The 19580-nt window shown below is 47.5% G+C and overlaps 1 protein-coding gene across 1 annotated transcript in view; it reads left to right on the top strand.

The window, feature by feature from the left end:
* Positions 1-19580, top strand: part of FSTL4 (follistatin like 4) — a 274942-nt gene that overhangs the window by 5271 nt on the left and 250091 nt on the right. Inside the window, exon 2 of the mRNA XM_040976580.1 lies at positions 16037-16070. Coding sequence (XP_040832514.1) covers positions 16037-16070 — 34 coding nt within the window. The remainder of the gene's footprint in view (positions 1-16036; positions 16071-19580) is intronic.

The raw sequence follows: 19580 nt of genomic DNA, 5'->3' as shown, positions 1-19580 counted from the left end.
GGGCACGCAGGTGGCAGGAAAGATGGATTTAGGCCACCCTGGGTTATAGAGCTTTTTCATCTACTTCTGGCAGATGACCAGGCCAACTTGCAGCAGGCAGAGCTGTTGCCCCCTCTGTCCTCACTACTGTGTTCTCTGTTGGGAAACCATGGTGGGAGCCAGCATGCCAAATAGAGGAAGCTCACATATGCCTCCAGCCACACCTCCTGGTGGGAATCTCTGTGTGTTGTAGCCCGAGAGCCTGCCTCGAGCCAGGGAGGCGTGACTGCTCCTTGGCTGGCCTGGTGGGGATTCTCAGTGCTGATGGTTGGTTACACACCTTGGCCAGATGGCCCATAGGATGAGTTCTTCCCATCCCGGGGACAGGGTTGTCGTGTTGCCAGGGCCCAACCAGGCTGCACAGATACTAAAGCTGCTGGGTCAGTACTCGTTTCTGGGATCTTAGTTTTGTTATTATCCTTGGACAGGGGATGTCTTTTTGTTTGCTTTTTGTCTTTCTCTCTCTGAGTGTTTCACCCACGTTCCCTGTTTCCAGCAAGTCTTCCCAGCCTGTACCAGTTAGCACACTGCGTGCTCTTTCAGTGTTTTCAAATCACAGCTGGCAGATTTAATTGGCCCTGAAAAGTTCAGTGACCCAGGAAAATGAGCATTTATGAGTTCACAGAAAACCATTATTTTTCTTCCTCTTAATTTAACATTTACTCATCTCATCATTTTATTTATGCCTCTGCTGCTAAATAAGCCCTCTCCTCCAGGAAACTCCCCACCATGATAATGAGAGCATCAGGGCCACGTGGCACCCGTGGGGCTCTGTTTTTGCAGGAGTTGGGAGTGTCAGGCCTGCCAAGCCCCCATCTGCCTGATTTATCCTCCATGACTACTGGGTTATCACTGCTGCTTCCCATCTGGGAAAATCCCATGCCATGCTGATATCTGCCAGGCTGCACATGAACTGTTCTATGTTCCCATCCTGCCAAGCCCTTGTGCAAAAGCCTCCACTACTGGGGTCCTCACTGTGGGGCTACCAGGCCTTGTCCTTCGTTAGTCCCCTGGGAGATGGTTCTAGAAATGGAGGGTGTAGGGCAGCACTGCCCTGTCCTCTGAGCAGGGGACACCTGAGGAGGATGCAGCAGGAGCTGGCTCCTTGGTGTGTTGTGGAGAAAGCTCAGGTGACCAGGAGACCTTCTGTCCCTTCACACATGCGTGTCAGCCTGTGGCTCTCCCTGGAGTTAGGAAGGCCAGGAGCATGAGAAGCCTGCTCTCTTTTCTCCTAGCAGAAGGCAGCCCTTCTTGTGCCAGCTCCTGGCTGGGGAGATCAGGACTGTTTGTGCTCAAGCACAGAGATGGAGTTGCTGTAGGCCTGCAGTGCACTGGGCTGTGGTGGAACACTGTGCTGTATGGGGGTTGGTGTTGGTTAATGGAGGGACAGGGACAGTCCTCTCATGGGAATGCTGGCAGGTGTAGACTGGGAGAAAACCAGGAGGATGCTCTAATTGGAATGGTTCTAAATATGCTCCTCCACCCTCCACTTCCTCCTTGTCCTCCCTGTGCTCCCCTGGGACATTGTCACACAGCCTGCTGTCTTCTCCTTAACAATTGGCTGTGAGATCAACTTTCTCTGCCTCATGTGTGCCTAGCCCTGTAATTTAGGGTGATGTCTTTGTGTCTCAAATGCTTCCCCTTTGAACTCTCCCTCCTAGCCAGGGTCTGCCCAGAGCACTTGGGCCATCTCATTTGGAGGCTGTCTGGACCTGGCAGCCAGCTGCTTCCTCAGGGACGGTTGGGTGGCTAAGGCAAAAGCACCTGCTAAGATTCCTGGGCTATAGAATGGCTGCTCGGAGACCCCAGAGAGCCTCTCAGAGTCCATGGCAGCTTGCCTTAGTGAGTGGGGACACAGGTGATGGGACCTGTCTCTCATCTTCCTGCATCTGAGCCACACCTGCCCCTGCCTTCCTCTCTTGCACCTGATCTGTTGGGTCCAGTCCTTCCTCAGAACTGAAGTCCTGCCATGGCCCAGCCCCACGGCCACGTGGGCTTGCAGCCTTGCTAGAACTCTGCTCTGGGCCTTCAGAGTCTCCTTGGGGAGGATCTTGTTGGCTGGACTTGTGAAGGATAGGGGACACATGCTGGCAAGCGCGGGCATTCCAGGGCTGAGGAGAGCACGTGGGTGCAGGGCTATGCAACTGTGGGAAAGAACGGCAGCCAAGGTGACTGTGGATGCAGGATGCTGGCAAAGCTGAGGTGCCAGGCTCTCAGAGAGTGGCCTGGAAAGTGTGCGCGGAGGCTGGGTGAGCTGGGGTGAGATGGTGAATTCTCAGGTCTGCAGGGTGGGAGGCTGCTGGGATGCAGTGTTTGCTCCTCTGCTTTGCCTGTCCTTCTTCCACCTTCTGGCTCCTTGGTACACCTCCTCCCCCTCAGCCACCCCTCACCCAGCTGGCTTGCTTGTCCTCATCCCTGGGGCATTTGAGCAGATGGCCTTTGAGGTGGGCCTGACCACTGAGGCTGGCTCCAGGCTTGCCAGCTGCCTCCCTGACTGCCTACCTCCTGTTCTGGTGAATATGCTGAGGTGTGCATGTGTTCCCCAAGAACTGCCATTGTGCTGGGAGCTGGGGCCTCATGGGAGGTATTGAGGGCATGAGAATCTCATCCCCTGGCTAGGTCAGTGCCGCTTACAAAAGGGCTGGAAGCTGCAAGAGCAATCTCTCACTCAAATCTTTTTTTCTTCCCACTGTGAGATGAGGTAGCAAGAAGGCTCTGCTAAATGCCAGGTCCCTGATCTGTGAATTCCCAGCTGCACAAACTATAGACCAGTAGATTTCTGTCACGTGTAAGTGAATTGGTCCTGGGTGTTGTGCCGGTAACCCAGGGCAGACCAAGCCTGTGATCATGGCCTGCCCAGTGCATGGGTCAAAGTGGGGCAGGCTTGAAGCCCAAGGATGGCCATGTGACTGCAAAGCCATGTGTTCCGTGGCTTCAGGGGCGGCTTGCGGAGGCCGTTTGAAGCTTAGCTGGGTGTGATCCTGGGAAGCAGAGAGGTCCAGGAAGGAGGAGGGGGCCTCCTGGCTTGGCGCTGGTCCTACTAGGGAAATCTGTTAATTCCATGGCTCATAGCAATAGCTGTCCAACTCTAAGTGGCTTACGTTGCTGTGTTCTTAGGAAGGATCCTGTGAAGGCCTGTTGGTCTTGTTTCAGGCACATGTGTAGAAAGCAAGGCTCTGACATTGTAAGTGGCGTGAGGTCTCTGTGTCATAGGGCAGAGCCCAGTTTACCCTGGGCCCTACCTGCGTCTCTAAACCATGGCTGTATGTTTGCCCCACTGCAGGGTGGTGAGGTTAGGAAAGGGATATCAGATGGCATTGAGCTGGCAAAGGCCAGAGCAGACATCAGTGGAGGCATCCCCCAAGTAGGACATGAGCCAGGCCAGCCCTGCCCCTGCTCCCCCAACCTACCCAACACACCCACACTTGCCACATCCCCCTCCTCTAAGAAGGGACTCCAGGGCAGCTCCTCACCCTGAGAACAGCCTTCCTGTTGGCAGTTTCCTTGCATTTGTTTGAGTTCCCCTGGGGCCTTGCAGTTACTGCCCCTCATGTAGGACAGGACCTGGATGGGTTTCTTCCTGTGTCTGTGCACATGGCAATGCGGTGGTGTTGGTCTGTGTTTCTGCCTGTAAGAACAAGCCTTGGGAGGCCCCAGAGGATTGATGAGAAGTGCGGCTTTGGGGCTTTGCCCTTCCCCTGCTGTAAGGGGTGAGGAGCTGGCTGAGGTAAGCCAGGCAAGCTCCAGGCATCCGTGCTGTGAGGTGCTGTCACAAAGGGGGTGCCTCCTATCCTGAGGCGGGAACAGCAGGTACACAGGGCCATGAACTTGGCCCAGCTCTCATTATGGATGATGTCAGTGGATAAGTGGACCGAGCACTGTGGTGATGCCCTAAGGGATGGCCGTTGCTGGTGAGTGGTCAGTAGACAGTCTCCTCTCCTCCTGTGGGGGAGACAAGAGCCAGGAGGGAATGGCAGCGAGAGCCTGGTATATTCAGGGAATGAAACACGAGTAGCAGCCACACTCAAAGCACACAGAAGGCAAGGGAGCCCAGTGCTGCAGTGGATTGAAGTCAGTGGGCAGGCCCACCGGGTGGGCAACCTAGGGTGTGATCAGAGCTGATGATGGTCTAGGGGCTGACTTGGCACCTGCCCATGGACTCTTTACCTCAGTGTGTCCCATAGAGCCACTGCCCACTGCAATGGCAGTGCCCACTGACGAGGTAGAGCCAACTGGTGCTTGCTGCCGCTCTATCCCCTGCCACCATCCAGAGAGGCCAGATGCATGCTGGGAACTTGTGGTGGCTGAAATGCTCTGCTTAGCATTGGGACACGGCTGTGCCCACCATCTCCAAGCTGCTGTCATGGATGGTTCTGGGTGCCTTTTCCTATGGTCTCTGGGAAACACCACCTGAAATTTCATCTCAAGGCGGAGGCCTGCCTTGTCTTTTGATGCGGTGTCCCTTTTGACGTGGGAAATGAGCACAGGCCTGCCCGAGTCCACTTTGTAGCTATACTAGATCCTGCTGGGAAAGAGAAACCAGCACCCCTGATGACAGCGGCCATCCCAGCCATGCCACTAGTACTGTGGCCCTCAGGGCAGCAGCAGCCATATTTGCAGGGAGAGTCCGATTCTCGAGCAGGTCTGCAGGGTATTTGGTGAGCCCCAGAATGCTAATCCTGGGGGCTGCCCCTCATTTCTAGGCTGAGCTGTGGGCTGTGGCAGAGCCCCTATTTGGGATGTTCTGCATCAGCTGTGATGGAAATGCAGGAAAAGTGCCCTGTTTTTCCACCCTTATGTGCCTCTGATCTTATGGGAAGAGCTGATTGGAACTGGGGAGACAGAGCTTCCCTGGGCTTCTGTCCCAAACTCAAGACCCCTATGGGTGGCAAGTGGGCCCTAGTGGTTCTGGCTCCTCTCTGGCCCACAGGGTGGGTGTTTGCAGTGTAGGGTAGCCCCACTGCTCTTGCACACACTCACCCTTGTCCCCATACATGGAGCGTGAGGCCCACAGGCATCCTCTTGCTTGGTGGGTGGCCACAGACTAGGTACTGAGTCAGCGTCTGCCCAGCCATGCCAAAAACAGCGTGCCTGTCTGCCTTTTGACTCTGTTATAAAGGAAAATTGAGGAAGAACCTTATGGTGCCTCCAGGGCTTTTTAATTAAATATAACTCCTTTAATTCAAACTGCTTTAAGTTCTGGTTTTAATATGAGTGTTACTGGGGTGGTTGAAGCGTGTGTGGGTTGGAGTCCTATCCCCCTGTGCATGCACACGTGCGCAAGAGAGCCCACACCGACTAGTCCAGATGATAGTCCAACATCACCAAGGCCCCAGTGCAAGGTGTGTGTCTCTGTGTGGAGGCTGCTTTCTCCCTGGGCTGAGATGGTGAAAGGAGGCAGGTGTCGGGCCAGTTCAGCAGAAGGGAGCTGCCCCTGCTGTCTCTAAGGCTGCTATGGAGCCAGGGCAGAGGGAGGAGGGGCTAGGGAAGAAGGTGAGGACAAAGAGGGAGGAACCTAACACCGGAGCAGGGTAGCGTTCCAGTGCTGCCTACCCCACCCCACGTCCTCTCCTGACTGCCTCATCTCATGCAGTGCTCCACCCACCCCCAACATGCTTCCCTAATGCACCCTGTGCTGTGGCACCTCACTGCAGGGCATTGTCAGTGTTTCATGCACTTGCCTGTCACCTTCCTCTTCATGGTCAAGTGTGGGCTTCATGGGGGCCTGAGCCTGTGGCTCTCTGGGCTCTACACTGTCTCCAGGACAGAAAATACTGGCTGGATGAATGAATGCATGAACATGAGGAGGGATGAATGAGTGAAGGGTTCAGGGTACACATGAGGGGCTCTGCTGGGAGCTTGGTGTAAATGAAGGGGTAGGAATTACAGAGTGGGGAGTGATGGGAAGATGCCCACCAAACTGAGCCCATGGGGGCTATGAGTGATGAAGGAGCAAGTGAGCGGGGAGCAGAGGAGAGCACAAAGGGGCCACTGGTTGAGCAGGAGGACAGAAACTTGTCGCTGAGTGAGATGGCCAGGCACTTGAACTGTGGGGTCTGCATGCATTCTTTTGTGCATTTTTTTGTATCAGATCCTGTCTGTGACTCCTTGTCATCATGTGCAAATGGGCTCAGGCATGAGGTCAATGCTGCTGGCAACCTGTCTGAATCCTCCAGATCTGGTTAGCCCAGTTCTCATGTTCAGCTTGTAGCAGCTGAAGGGAGACAAGAGGTTGCCTGGAATGGTGTGGCTGACCAGCTGAATAGCTGCTGTTTGCTGCCCCACCTGTGGCCTAGACTCAGATGGGGTCATGGTTAATGAAAACATAAACTCATACCCCTTTCTGCCAGAGACTCTCTGTCCTTGCTGTCCTCTCTCTTCCTCTGGACCCTCCAGAGATGGCCTGGCAGCGAGCCTATACACAGCTCCAGGGAGTGAGGCATGCCTCAGGCATCTCTGTGTTTCTATGGGAGCTGAGCCACAAGGAAAAGTAGAGAAGTGGGGTGTCTGAGCAGCTTTAGTGTTCCCCTTTCTGGCCTCTGTGTTCCTAGCTGGAGAGCCATGCTTTAGGGGACAGATGGGGGATATAAGCTATGGGGTTGGGGCAGGTGTCATAGTCCCCACGACCTTCCAGGGGTTTCATGGTGCAGTACCTTTGTCCGGGACACAAACAGCCCAGCTGCCTGCTGCAGGTGGAGTGGCAATAAAGCAAGGAGTGCCCTGGGTGCCCAGTTACAGCACAGTCCACCCCCGTGGCAAAAGGTTGTTGTGAGGGAAAGAACCAGTTATTTTCCAAATCAGAAGGCTCATTTGTTTTTAACATGTTGGGTGCCAGGTGCCTGCTTCCCTGGGGCTCCCTTGCCCTGCCCTTGGGTGGAGCCCTCCTCCAACAAGGCGCAGTGGCCCGTCGGGATGTGATGTCCATCTCCCATGATTGGACACAGTAGTCCTTTGTGGCTGCAGAAGTCAGCCTGAAGTTCAGAGCAAACTTGTTTTAAAATGTTTTAAAATGGATGACCTCAGCATGAGGCCTTAAAGGTAACTTAACTTTAAAATCACTTCGTGCTGATATTCATTATGTTGAAGAATGTCATCCTTAGCAGCCACATCGTCTTCATTGCAGGAAGCCTGGTTTCTCTTGTGGCTGCTCGCAGCTGTTGACATGGGTTCTCCCCAGGCTTGCTCTTCCTGGTTCTCTGGGGACTCCTGCCTGGCCTGCCTGCTCTGCCCACTTCACAGATGGGACACACTGTGTCTGGGAGGATCCTTCAGGGTGGTAGCGGGTGATGCAGCAGCTGATGGAATGGTGTTATCAAACAAGGAAGTTTTATGAGCCTTGTTCCACAGTCTTCCCAACATTGTGATGGATGGTACTGGCAGGGCTGGCAGGGCTGCTATCATTGAGTTCATCCTGGTGATATCCTGTTTTCTTTTTTGAATAAGGATTTATTGATGTATTTATTTGAACAACTAATAGAAGGAAGGAGAAGAAAATCTTGCAACTTGACTGTTTCACTTCTGCCTTTAATTCAACCATATAAATGAGATCAAGTGTACCCAGGGCTTGGTGCATCTTAAGTGGGAGCCAGTAATGGAATACATGCTGCAGAAGGCATCTCTTTATCTTTTTTTCTCCATTTTAAAAATTATATTTTTGACAATCTTTACATAGTTAATTAGGGTAGAAAGGTTCAAGGGCCACAGGAAAATGGGTAAGAATATTAGTTCCATATTGTTTCCTTCATATATCTGAGGTAAAGGGGGATTTTAAGGGAGAAGCCCACCCAGTCTCCCACCTGCCCCAGGTCCCCGATGTGGGGCATGCTCTGAGGGTCTTGCTCCAGTGATTTTGATAGTTCCACAGTTATGAACCACTGCCATTCTCACCACTCCAAGCACAATGAGGTCGCTGAAGAATCCACTTATTGGCATAGTCCATCATAGACTCTCCATTTGCCCAGTTTTTCACTGTCGATATATAGCTGAGGTGGTTGATTGACTTGTTCTGTCCTCTGTCTCTTCATGGTTAGGGTTCTGAGTTCGGCAGTTCGACTAGGGGGATCCCAAAAGAAACTTGTCTGAGGTGTTCCCAGACCAGATTCTTGTATGCACTAGCAAGTACAGGGCCCAGCACAGTCCATCACCCTGATCAGCTGGTGGTTGCAGTTGCTGGGTTGGTTCTGTTTTCAGCCCCAACTTCTACTGGAACTAATGGGTGTTGCAGTCCAGCCTGGTTCTGCCCAGCACAAACTCGGCCCTCGCATAAACCAGTGGCAGCTGCAGCCTAGTTGGAGTGACCCACAGTAACCCCCACCAGGCCCATCCCCTGCCCTGGTTTGCCAGTATGTGCAGCAGACTAGTCCAGTCTGTCCCACATGCCATTCGGCTCTCATACATGTCAGTGGGTATTGAAGCTTAGTTCCATCTAAATAGCTCAACTGTCCTGCCCTCACGGATGTTGTTGAGTGTCTCTGTCTAGCCACCCCAGCCCCTGTCCTAGTTTTCGTATCCTCTTGTGGGAGTGATAACCCAAGAGGGAGGAGCCCACTATTTCCCTCCCAGATCTCTCTCACTCCTGGATTATGCACTCTCCAGGTGGTTCTGTGGTTTAACTTGACAGAATTAGACCCCAGTGCCAGCTTCTGCCAGCTGATGCTGCAACTAAGCCCAACCAACCCTCACCCACTCTGATTTATGCTTGCACCAGTAGGAACAGCACCAGTAGGAACAGTCAGCCCAGCCTGGCTTTCCCCTGATCTAGTTCACATGAGGCCCACAGGTGTTGTAGTCCTGCCTAGTCTGGTCTACTCCCATCCCAGCTCACACTCTCCAGTGGGAGTAGCTGTCCAGCAAAGGAACTCCCTTATTCCCCCTGCCGGCTCCACCCCCTCCCTTCCTGGTTCTCACCTGTGCTGTTGGGCATTGTGGTCACATCTAGTACAGGTAACCTCACCTTGGCATTCTGTAATGTGTACTGGTTTTTGTTGCAACCAGTCTTGGCTCGACCCACACTCTGTTCCAGTGCTCGGATTCGCCAGTGGGTGACATGAACTGATTCAGCCTGGTCTGCTCCCGACCCATGCCAAATGTATGCCAGTGGGAGACTTTGGCCTGGTTCTGGGCTGTTTCCTATTATGCTTCTTGCATTTACCTGCAGGGTCTGTGTCCTGCCAGAGGAGTTGCCCAATGCCAGATTTTGCACATACCAGTGGGTCCATGAGCCAGCACTACTCAGTTCACCTCCTGTCCTAGCAGGAACTGTGGCTTTTCCTAACTGCCCTTCAACCCAATCTGGTTCTTGCTGTTGGATGTTTCAGCCCAGTCACAGCTCATCCATACCCACATACGTGACTCAGTAGGTGTTGAGACCTAGCCTTCTCTCCCACATCTACCCTGGTCCTCCAGAATACCAGAAGGTGTTGAAGTCTGGCCCAGCTTGCTGTGTCCAGTCCCAGTCCACACTTGTGCCAAGGGAGACTACAACTGTATCCTGATCAGAACACAGCCCCTATTCCAGCCCACGCGCGCATTGGTGGGAACCTCAACCCAGCTAGGGTGTCCCCTTAGCTCCCCAACCGGGCCTGTTCCCAGCCATAGATCACGCGCATGCCAGTGGTTGCTCTGCCTCAGCTTGGCACAGCCTCTCACCTGTCCCGACCCCTGCCTTAGACACTGTGGCTTAGCATCCCTGGTTCCCGCAGACCAGTAGGTGCAAGAGCCTAGCTCAGCATAGAAAACATCTCTTTATTTAGCTGGTTTCTGTGGGTCCGAGGGAAGATTTTAATTGCAACATGGTGTCCTGCTCACAAAGATGACAGCAGTTAGAGTCAACTTTTTGAAATTCAAATGAAGAAATGAAAAATTGTAAGAAAGCATGCCAAAGGAGTGTTTGTTGTAAGAGCTTCTTAGATAGGGAACCCTTAGGATTTTGATGTCCGAATTTCAGTAGCGACGAGTCCTGACTCCCAAAAAAGCTTCCATGCCCTCAACCCCCCAGACTCCATGGTTAATAACGTGAGCTGGTAGAAGGACTGTCTTAGGTAGCATCTTCAGGAAAGTGAGGCGTGGAGACCCCACGGTGGTGAGCTCCTCAGCCCCCAGTCTGCTGGAAGGTGGGATTATCTGATGGAAGGGACTTCCAGGCCACAGCAGACTGGCCATGTGGAGTTGTGTTCAACTTCCTGCTACATGTCCTATCTTCAGTGCAGATCTGAACAGGGGAGGATGGGAATATGTGTGAGGATTTGGGGCCATGGTCCCAGACACGGCCGCACAATCCTTTTTCCAGGAGCCTCAATCCCTGTACCTAAGGTGGACACAGGAAACATCCAGAACAGGAGTGTGAAGAGGATCCTTCCTGTTCTTTCATCTTCTCTTAGACTGTTTTCTGATAGCTAAGAATCTGTAATATACTTCTGAATTATGAAAAATATTACTCAGAATTTGCATTCTATTGATTCAAAAATAAAGATTATGCAGTTCAACTGCACAGTAAAATACAGCTTTATGGGATGGTAATTTTTTACTTAAGTTCTTCTACATTCTAGTGGGAGATAATGGATTCAGGAAGGGTACAATGAGAAATAAAGCTGTTGTATTGTATTGGTTAAATGACATTTAAAATGATTTGGCTGTCAAATTCATGGAAAGGTTATGAGCAGTGAATGAAAAATCTAAAATTAATTCCCTATTTCAAGAAAGTGTGATTTATGCCATAATAAAATTAGATTTTTAGTTAAAGAAATTTAGTCATTAAGCAATGCCCATGCGCTAGCTCTCATTTATCACCATCTGGTTTGAGGCTTCTGCCGAAAATAATTTCTTCCCCAGGCAGTGCATCCACGGCCTCGGTGTCATTTATGTCAATGAATTTCATGCTGTGTTTTTCTGCTACAGCTTTTAAGGGGCTCTTTTTGCAAAGACTGGAAAGGTGGATTCTTCTTTAGCCTCAGTAATTGAGGGAGTCATTGAACTCATGATACCAACCCCACCCCATGTTCTGATTGGCTCTCTCCCCTCGTTATTTTCATCAATGAGAGTGGTGGTGACCATGCCAGCATGGGAGGACTCTTTTCTGTTCTTATCGCAAATAGTCACCACAAAGACTCTGAGGAATGCACTAGTTCTCTCTTTCGCAGATGGATACATTGAGGCTTGGGAAAGTGAACCAGGTCAGTGATGCTGACGGGGAAGAGCCAGGGTTGAGCCTAGGCACTCCAACCTCAGGATCCTGTTTTTCCATCTCTGGCATGGTTTCCATGAATGTTTGTTGATTTTTTTGCATTGGGCTGTTGCGAGTGGTGGCTCAGGGCTTCAGAGGCCTGAGTGCAGAGACCCAGAAACTGGGTGTGTGCCCTGCTGCACCACTGTATGCCTCTTCTCTGTTTCTGTCAACCTTCTGGGTTGGTTACCAAGCTGTTAACATTTTGGAAGAATCAACTTAAAAGTGTCATGATACAGTTTCTACTTTTATCTTGAGTGTTCATAAGTTAAGCAGACTTAAATAGTTTATTTTCTATCTATTTTAGTGAGATAAGCTTAGGTCATCAGTTTTCAGGTTGTGTGTGTGTGTGTGTGTGTGTGTGTGTGTGTGTGTGTGTGTGTGTGTGTGTGTGTGTGTGTGTTTATGACTGAGTGCTGATTCAAGACACAGCTGCTCCACTTGTGATTCAGCTCCCTGCTAACAGCCTGGAAATGCAGTGGAAGATGGGCCCAAGTGCCTGGATAGCTGCACCCACCAGAAAGACCTGGATGGAGTTCCAGGCTCCTGGCCATTTGGGAAATGAACTGTAACTCTTCCTCTATACTGACACTCTATGTTTCAAATAAATAAACACAAATTTTTTAAAAAAATTAGATTGTCCTTCTAACCAATGCCTTAGTCATGTCCCATAGTTCTTTTTGTATGTTGTAATCCACTTGTCATTTTGTTTCACAATATCTTCCTTCCTGTGTGGTTTTCTCTATGGAATAGTTCTGAGTACCTGTTCTATGATTCCATTTGTAGGTGGTGTCTTACTCAAATCTACTCCCCAACCTCTGACTCCGGCCAACAATTTTTGTTTGACTGAATATTCACTTCTTTTGCTGTGACTACCTAGGGATAGTTTTCTCTGTACTTGTCTTTCTGTGGCTTGTAGAAATTCTCAGGTTTTTGACTTGATGTATTTAATTAAAAAACAACCTTTAAACTAGTTTATCTTTAAATATCATGTGCTGGTTGGGTCTTTTCAGCATGTGCTGTAGTGTCCATGTGCCTCTCTTCTGTGTGTTTATTTTTATTTTCTTCACTTCAAGTCTCTAGTCTGATTATTTTCTACTATTCTAGCTTCAGTTCCAGAATTCCAATTTGTTTTTTAAAGTAGATTCTAGCTTCATGATGAAATGCAATTTCTTCCTCTGTCTTCCTGAATGTGTTAGTTGTGATTATCCTGAATCTTGCATTTGCTAAATCTGTGATCTGCATAACCTGTGAGTTGGCTTCTCGGGTTTTAGCCCCTTGATACAGTTTATTACCATGCTTGGTAAATTGTGGGTGGATGCTAAAGATTATAGATTAAAAACCTCTCAAAGACCTAGGGTTGATTTTGTTGTCTTTCATAGATAATTCATTTCTCTGATGGATGGATGGAATTATGGCAAATCACCCTGTTCTATGAAGGGTTAGGATTGATGGCCTTTGGCGTCCTTGAAAGCCCTGAGCTGTTTGTCTCCTAATTCAGTAAGATTTCTTAATGTTCTAGAAGATCACCTTTGGTTTGGTTCTAGTACAAGAAGGTGGTACTCCTAACTTCGTAGTTACTTTTGGCAAAGGGTTAGTTTAATGCAAGTCGCTCTTTCTTAGCTAGAAGTAAAAGCCTATCACATTTAATTTCCACTATACGTTAAGCATTATTATTTTGTTTTTTGTTATGTGCATAGGTCTTATGATCAGATTTTACCTTCAAGTTTCAATTGATGGTGTACTATAATGTGAAACTTTATATCCATTTAACATTTATTTCCCTTTTAATCTGTGGTTGAAAGAGTGAAAGTAAATCCATCTTTAAATATCAATTTGTTTAAATCATTTTGGGGGTGAGCATTTGGTTTAATGCTTAAGACCCCAAGTTGGGATTCCTGCATGTATTATCACAGTACCTGGCTCTATTCCTGATGCTGGCTTCTGCTAATGTAGACACAGGGAGCTGGCCGCTGTGGCTACTGCGTGGGCTTTCTGCTATCCATGTGTCCATTCCTGATGCTGGCTTCTGCTGATGTAAACACAGGGTGCTGGAAGCTGGGTACTGTGTGGGCTTTCTGCTATCTACGTAGGAGGGCTGGATTGGGTTCCTAGTTCCTGTCTTCAGCCTGATCTAACTCTGGGCATTATAGGCATTTTCAGAGTGAACAGTGGATGGACACTATTTTCTCTTTGTCTCCAATTCTCTTTCTCTAATTCCAGGAACATGATAGAACAATCTCACTTATGAATGAATATCAATATAAAATAAGGTCAGTCAATTCAAGCACTTATTTGAAAGTATAGAAAACAGAATATGGCCACATATTTTAAAAATACATGTCATGACTAGGAAAAACTTGTTACAGAAAAACAGGGATAGTGGAATATTATGAAATCCATGTAAATCATAATATTAATAGTTCTAAGGAGAAAAGACCCATGTGATTCTCACCATACATACCTAAAAACCACTTGATAAATTTCAAAACATATTTAATTTTTCATTCAACAAATATGTGTTGAACATCTGCTGTGTTCCAACCATGAAGGTGCCAGAGTGACAAAGACGCTGCTACCGCTGCAGCCCACAGCCCAGGGGAATGACGTGACTAACAAGCACACAAGGAGGGACATGACCTCTATTTACCTAAAATATTTAAAAACTCAATAAAATGAAGCTACAGGGAAATCATAGGCTGGAAGAAAATATTTGTAAGTCATGTATCTCATAAAGGAACTGTATCTAGAATACACGAAGAACTCTCAAATTCAATAATACAGCCATCTTATGCAATTTCACACTTGAAATGTTTGCAAGTTATTAGATGTCAATTGTATACCAATAAATCCATTTTAGAAAGAAAAACTCAATAAAACATGTATTGACTTCGTTCATGTTTTAAACATTTCATTAAGCCGAATTCCAGCATTTTGCTTGATAGTATTAATGATTGCCTTCTTGATATCAAGATTCTAGTCAAGGTTGACCATATGTCCACAACATTTAATACTGAACTGAAAAATTAAAGCAGTAAGGTAAGAGAAAGCAACTAGGAATGGAGGAGTCAGAAAGAAATGATCCTGGCTGTCTGTAACTTACTTCAGTGTACAAATGGAAAGATGTGAACTCGTTGTGTCAGATACGGGCTCCAGCAGGTACAAGCCAGCTCTGTTCACAGGAGACTGGGTAGGGAATCAACCAAGGTTTCAATCGTGAGAGGAATGGATAAAGAAAATGTACTATATACACATGATGGAATGCAATTCAGCTATCAACAAAAGAGTGAAATATTGTCATTTATGGAAAAAAGGATGGAACTGGAGGCCACTGGGTTAAGTGAAGTAAGCCAGTTGCAGACCGATACTGTATGTTCTTCCTTGTATTAGGGAGCTAAGGTTAGGGAGGAAAGCTCAGTCTGGCCATGGGATGCTGATTTCTGGAGACTGGGAGGGTTCTGGGGAATAATAGGAGTTTAGAGTTAAAAAAAAAGTATGGTTCACTAATTCTGACAAAGATACTAATAGGAGGTATTATTAATAGGGGAGGAAGAGAGAATAGTATATAGGATTCTGTATCTTGTAAATTTTGCAATATTTTTCAAACAACTTATCAAAAATATACAAATGGAAACCCCCAAAGAGTGGATGGAAAAAAACTGTTAAAAACAAAAGAAATTTAAACAAGTGGTTATTTATAAAATCAAAATAAAACATCAACTGTCATCATATGTACAAATAGAAGCCAACTGGAAGATAGAATGAAAGGGAAGATTCCATTTATGATAACAAAGGATGCACAAAAAAAGAAATATTCAACATGCACACAAGGGAAATCGTAGAATATTCTTGAAGGAAACAGAACTAAGCTTGAAGAACATGGCAGAAATTCCATGCTATTTCATGAGAAGAAGCAGGGTCATGTGCCAGGCAAGAGTGTTCCGAGGAGGAGGAAGCTGAAGAGGAGGCTGAGGAGGAAGCTGATGCTGTGCGGCTGAAGGGCCTCCCTGGTCGTGGGGACCAGGGAAGGAAGTGCAGTCCAAGCTTGCCCATCTCTTCCTCAGTCATTAGCATGAGTCTTCAGTTTATTCTCAACCTTGGGGATTTTTTTTATCCTGAGTATTTATGATGAACTGTAGAGATGTGTTGTTATGATGCCGTGATATACATTGCCAGCATTCCTCTGCCACAGCCTTTGTCTCTGCGACTTCTCCTTCTCTTTGGACAACCCATGCTCCCCATCACCCCACTTTTCTGTTTTTCTCTCTTCCTGTTGTGCCTGTGCCTCTGAAAGTCCTCTCTGAAAGCCTGATAATTCTTCAGGGTTTTTTTCCAAAGATTGTTTTAAAAGCATATTCCCCATGTTTCCAGTTCACTACAGGACATTGGTATCTGCCCAGGCAAATCACCCTTACGTGTGTGTGTGTGTGTGTGTGTGTGTGTGCAGTAATGTGTAAGGAAAATCCTGAGAAATAGCTGTGCCCATGAAAACCTATTTAGTTGAATTTTTAAAAAAATTTTTGCCTGAGCCTAAAAAGAAATATTGTTTATATCTGTAAAGAGTGTGTGTGTGTGTGTGTGTGTGTGTGTGTGTGTGTGTGTGTGTGTGTGTGTGTGCCTGTTTGTGTTGAGAATTTTCTAGACCCAGTGTCACAAATGCCATGTTATAATTACTGTGCTTACCTTTTCATGGATGTGAATAATGAGAAGTGAGATATTTGCAAGTTTCTTTACATGTGAATTATTCTTCAGTAACACAAGGCTCTCTTCTTACAGGAATCCAGGAGCTCTGAAGTCACAAGAAGCAAAGGTAGGGAGATGACTTCACACTCATTTCCTTCCCAGTATTGACATTTTGGAAGCAATTTGTTGAAATGTGATGAACTTCAAACTGTGGACAGGCAGCTCCCAGAAACTTCTTATGGCCTTTTCTGGGTGCCACCTGCTTGGCACTTGGCTGTAGGGAACGCAAGCCCTGAAGGGCAGCATAGCTTGGCACAATTACTGCTTCTACGCTGGAGAACTGGCTTTTCCATGCTCCTGCTCATGGTCTGTTCAGAGAAACCTTTCACCCAGCAAAAGCAACATCACAACCACAACTGAAAAAAGAAAGTGCTCGAGATTGGAGGTATTTCAGTATCTAGAAAGAGATGCCACTGTGAAAAATATTTCTGATTAGATTTTACAGCTTCAGCTAAGCTGAAATAGAAATAACCAATTAATTTTCCTTTTGGAAACAATTCCATGATGTCCTATTTTCCCTGCCAGCATTCCTCTAGCACATTTATTTTCTGGTCTCCAAGGTAAGTGTATATGGGTGGTAATTTCAGAAATCTTCTAGTGGAAATGGAAATTTCCCTTATTCACTTTCAGTAATGCCTAGCTACTAATGGCAGGGAGTGGGGGTTTTTTTGCTATGATTTGTGAATGCGTTGATAATTGTGTCCTTATTGAGAGTGAAGACAGAAGCCAAAGTGAGTTCTTGACCTAGGGAACGGCCTCTGGTTTTCACCTAAACCATATCCATCTCTTTCCTAAAAGAATGACAATCTGTAGTGAGACAGTTCCCTGTTTTCACTTAAATCTAGCATATATCCATGCTTCATGGTTAGTTCTTCTGTTGTACAACATCTGTGCACAAGATGGTCGTGTTATCCGCATATGTTATCTCCAGCATTGGCAAACTTAGTGGCTACAATTGGTTGGTGGCTGCTGTCTATGGTTCTGAAACCTCGAGTTCAAAGGATCTGGGTAATCAGACCCCAGGGAGAAATTTATTGCTTCCAATCTTGTTTACCATTCTCCTTGATTTTGGGTTAAATGGCTCCTAGACTGCTTCTAGTTGGCAAGCATCATTGTTTGGATATCAAAGTCAAATGACACTGGATGCTGTAGATGGCGTTGGGAAGAAGTTTCTTCTTGAAGATGTGGGTGCCATGACCGTGCATGTTGGGGAGAAACAGCCACACAGAGTGTAGAAGTTGATATTGGATGAGATTGCGAACACTATTGTATTCCTGTCAGTACCACAGGATGTGCATAGCTGAAAGTAGTGAGCATTGTAGAATTGCTTATAAACTTAACCTTTAAACATAAGCTTACCTTGATCTGTTACTGTCTGTTAGGAATAGCTCGAACAAGATGGGGTTGTAGGACAACTATATATATTTCTACTCAAAGACCTAAGAAAGTGTAATCAGACTTGTGGCTAGAAAGCCTCAGCAGACTGTGTGTCTAGAGAGTGAGTAGAGGTATGGCTCTCTCCTCCACCCCATCAAAGCGTCAGTTTATACAGCTGACTGACGGGTGGCTTGTGCTTTGTGTCTGTATTCACAATCTGTCCTGGCGTTACACACACGTGTCCCTTCCTGTTGTGAACCGATGTCTTTCTTGCTTGTTTCTGTCAGAGTGGAATGTGTGAAGTTCCTGAAATAGCTGTGTTCTTTTAATGTCACTGCCTCTAACCTGGCAGGCAGGAAGAAAAAGTGGAAAATTGCAAGTTCCAAGTATTTTTGGGTTTGAAAACTCACTCCTGTGGGCTGTGGGCTTATTCATCTTCCCCCAAAGTGTGTGAGTATGAGAATAATTGAGGCACTGTGCATACTGCAGTAAATCATTATCACTGTGAATAAAAGGGAGATATTATTGTACAACATCAAGAGGCTCTGCTTGGGTCCTGGCTCTGACTGGAAATGGAAATGCAGCAGGCCAGTCACTTGCCGCTTTGCTGTTGGGTTCTCAGGCCAGGAGGATCTGGAGAGAGATGGAGGGTTCTTGGGACTCTGAAGGTGTCCTCACATCACAGCCTGTAGGAGGGTTTTCCCCTGAGATTTGTTTTGACTCATGAGTGCGTCAAAAGGAGGACCCTTGACAGCCTGATGCCACGTGATCTTTCAAAGTGTTGCATAAGTCTTGGAGGTGGAGAATGATAGCAGCTAACATCAGCACTGGAAACTAGGCCTCAGCTGTTCCACTGGAAGTCAGGGGCCATTCAGGAAAAGTAAATGCATCGTATACCCTAGACCTGTTTTCCTTGCCTTACTCTCACTCCCCTGCTCCCAGCCTACCACTCCCTGGGGCCCAGATGGTCATTTAGCTCTCTTGCTTCTGGTCTTACACAGTTCCCTGCCACCTGCATGCCTTGTTACATCTTCTTCTCCTCACCCCTACCCAGCTGTTTCTTGGAGCCTCTTGCACCAAGATGTTTCCTGAAAGCATAACCTCTTTCCTTTAGTCACCCCCCGCCCCCGGTCCCTCACATTTCTAGCTCAGAGATAATGGTTGTTTGGCTTGAGGTAAGAGCAGGCTACATGTGTGCTTTGGGTTCCTTGTGTTTCTGTTCTAGTCCCGTCCTAGTGATGAGTGGGGTGTGGAGGAGTCCTTTGATTCTCCAAAGGTTATTTCTCAAGAAGTGTTCCCTGCTTTCTATTGGCTGTGCCTGGCTGAGCTCTAGTGAAATGGCTCCACTGTCAGATGTGCTTGGTGTTACAGGTTGAATTATGTTCCTCCAATGCACAGATTACAGTTCTGATCCAGAACCTGTGAGTATGGCTTTACTGGGAAACAGGGTCTTGGCAGAAGCCCTCAAGTTAGGATTCATGGGAACCCTAATTTGGTGAGCGAGGTTTCCTATAGAAAGGGGAACCTGGGGTGGAGACACATGAGGAGAAAGGCATGCAAGGATGATGGAAGATTGCTGGCAGCCATGGAAAATGGAAGATACAGACAAAGACCTTTAGTCTACCCCCTCAAAGGGAGCCTGGCTCTTCCTAGCCATTGGTTTTAGATGTCCAGCCTCCAGAGGTAGAAATAATGTTAATGAGGAAATAAGCGTCTGTTTGAAACCACCTGGTTTGTACAACTTTTTATTGTATCAGGGCACTTTCACACTTGGAAAATGCTAGACTCAATGGAGCGGAGTTGGTTTTTGTCATTGCTGTTGTCGACCTTGATGCTTTCATTGCTACAGAGTCTTTTTTAGGCTACATGTGATGCTCAATGTGGAGCGTATTATGCAGTGTTGCCCACATTGTTTCCCATGTGGTAACCAGGCAGGTTCCTGAGGATTGGGAGCCCCTCAGGGCTGGTGTTGTGTGCAGTGTCCTCTGGAACCCTTGCTCTGAGAGCTCCATTTACAGACGCCAGTGACCATGTCCCCTGGACTGTGCTTGCACCAATGGTGTGGCTGTAAGCATGGCCATTTCTCAGTGAAACTCTCATGTTCTGTGCCACTTTTCACCTACCTTCATCCTTGGTTGAAGCTCTAGGACCTCACATGGGATTCTGTCTTTATTTCCCATGCATGTTTGTGGAAGGGACT

This window comes from Ochotona curzoniae, unplaced genomic scaffold (genome assembly GCF_017591425.1).
Source record: "Ochotona curzoniae isolate NIBS_2020 unplaced genomic scaffold, NIBS_Ocur_1.0 contig_1, whole genome shotgun sequence".
In the NCBI taxonomy this organism is placed as follows: domain Eukaryota; kingdom Metazoa; phylum Chordata; class Mammalia; order Lagomorpha; family Ochotonidae; genus Ochotona; species Ochotona curzoniae.
This window is presented reverse-complemented; position numbering and strand designations above follow the sequence as displayed.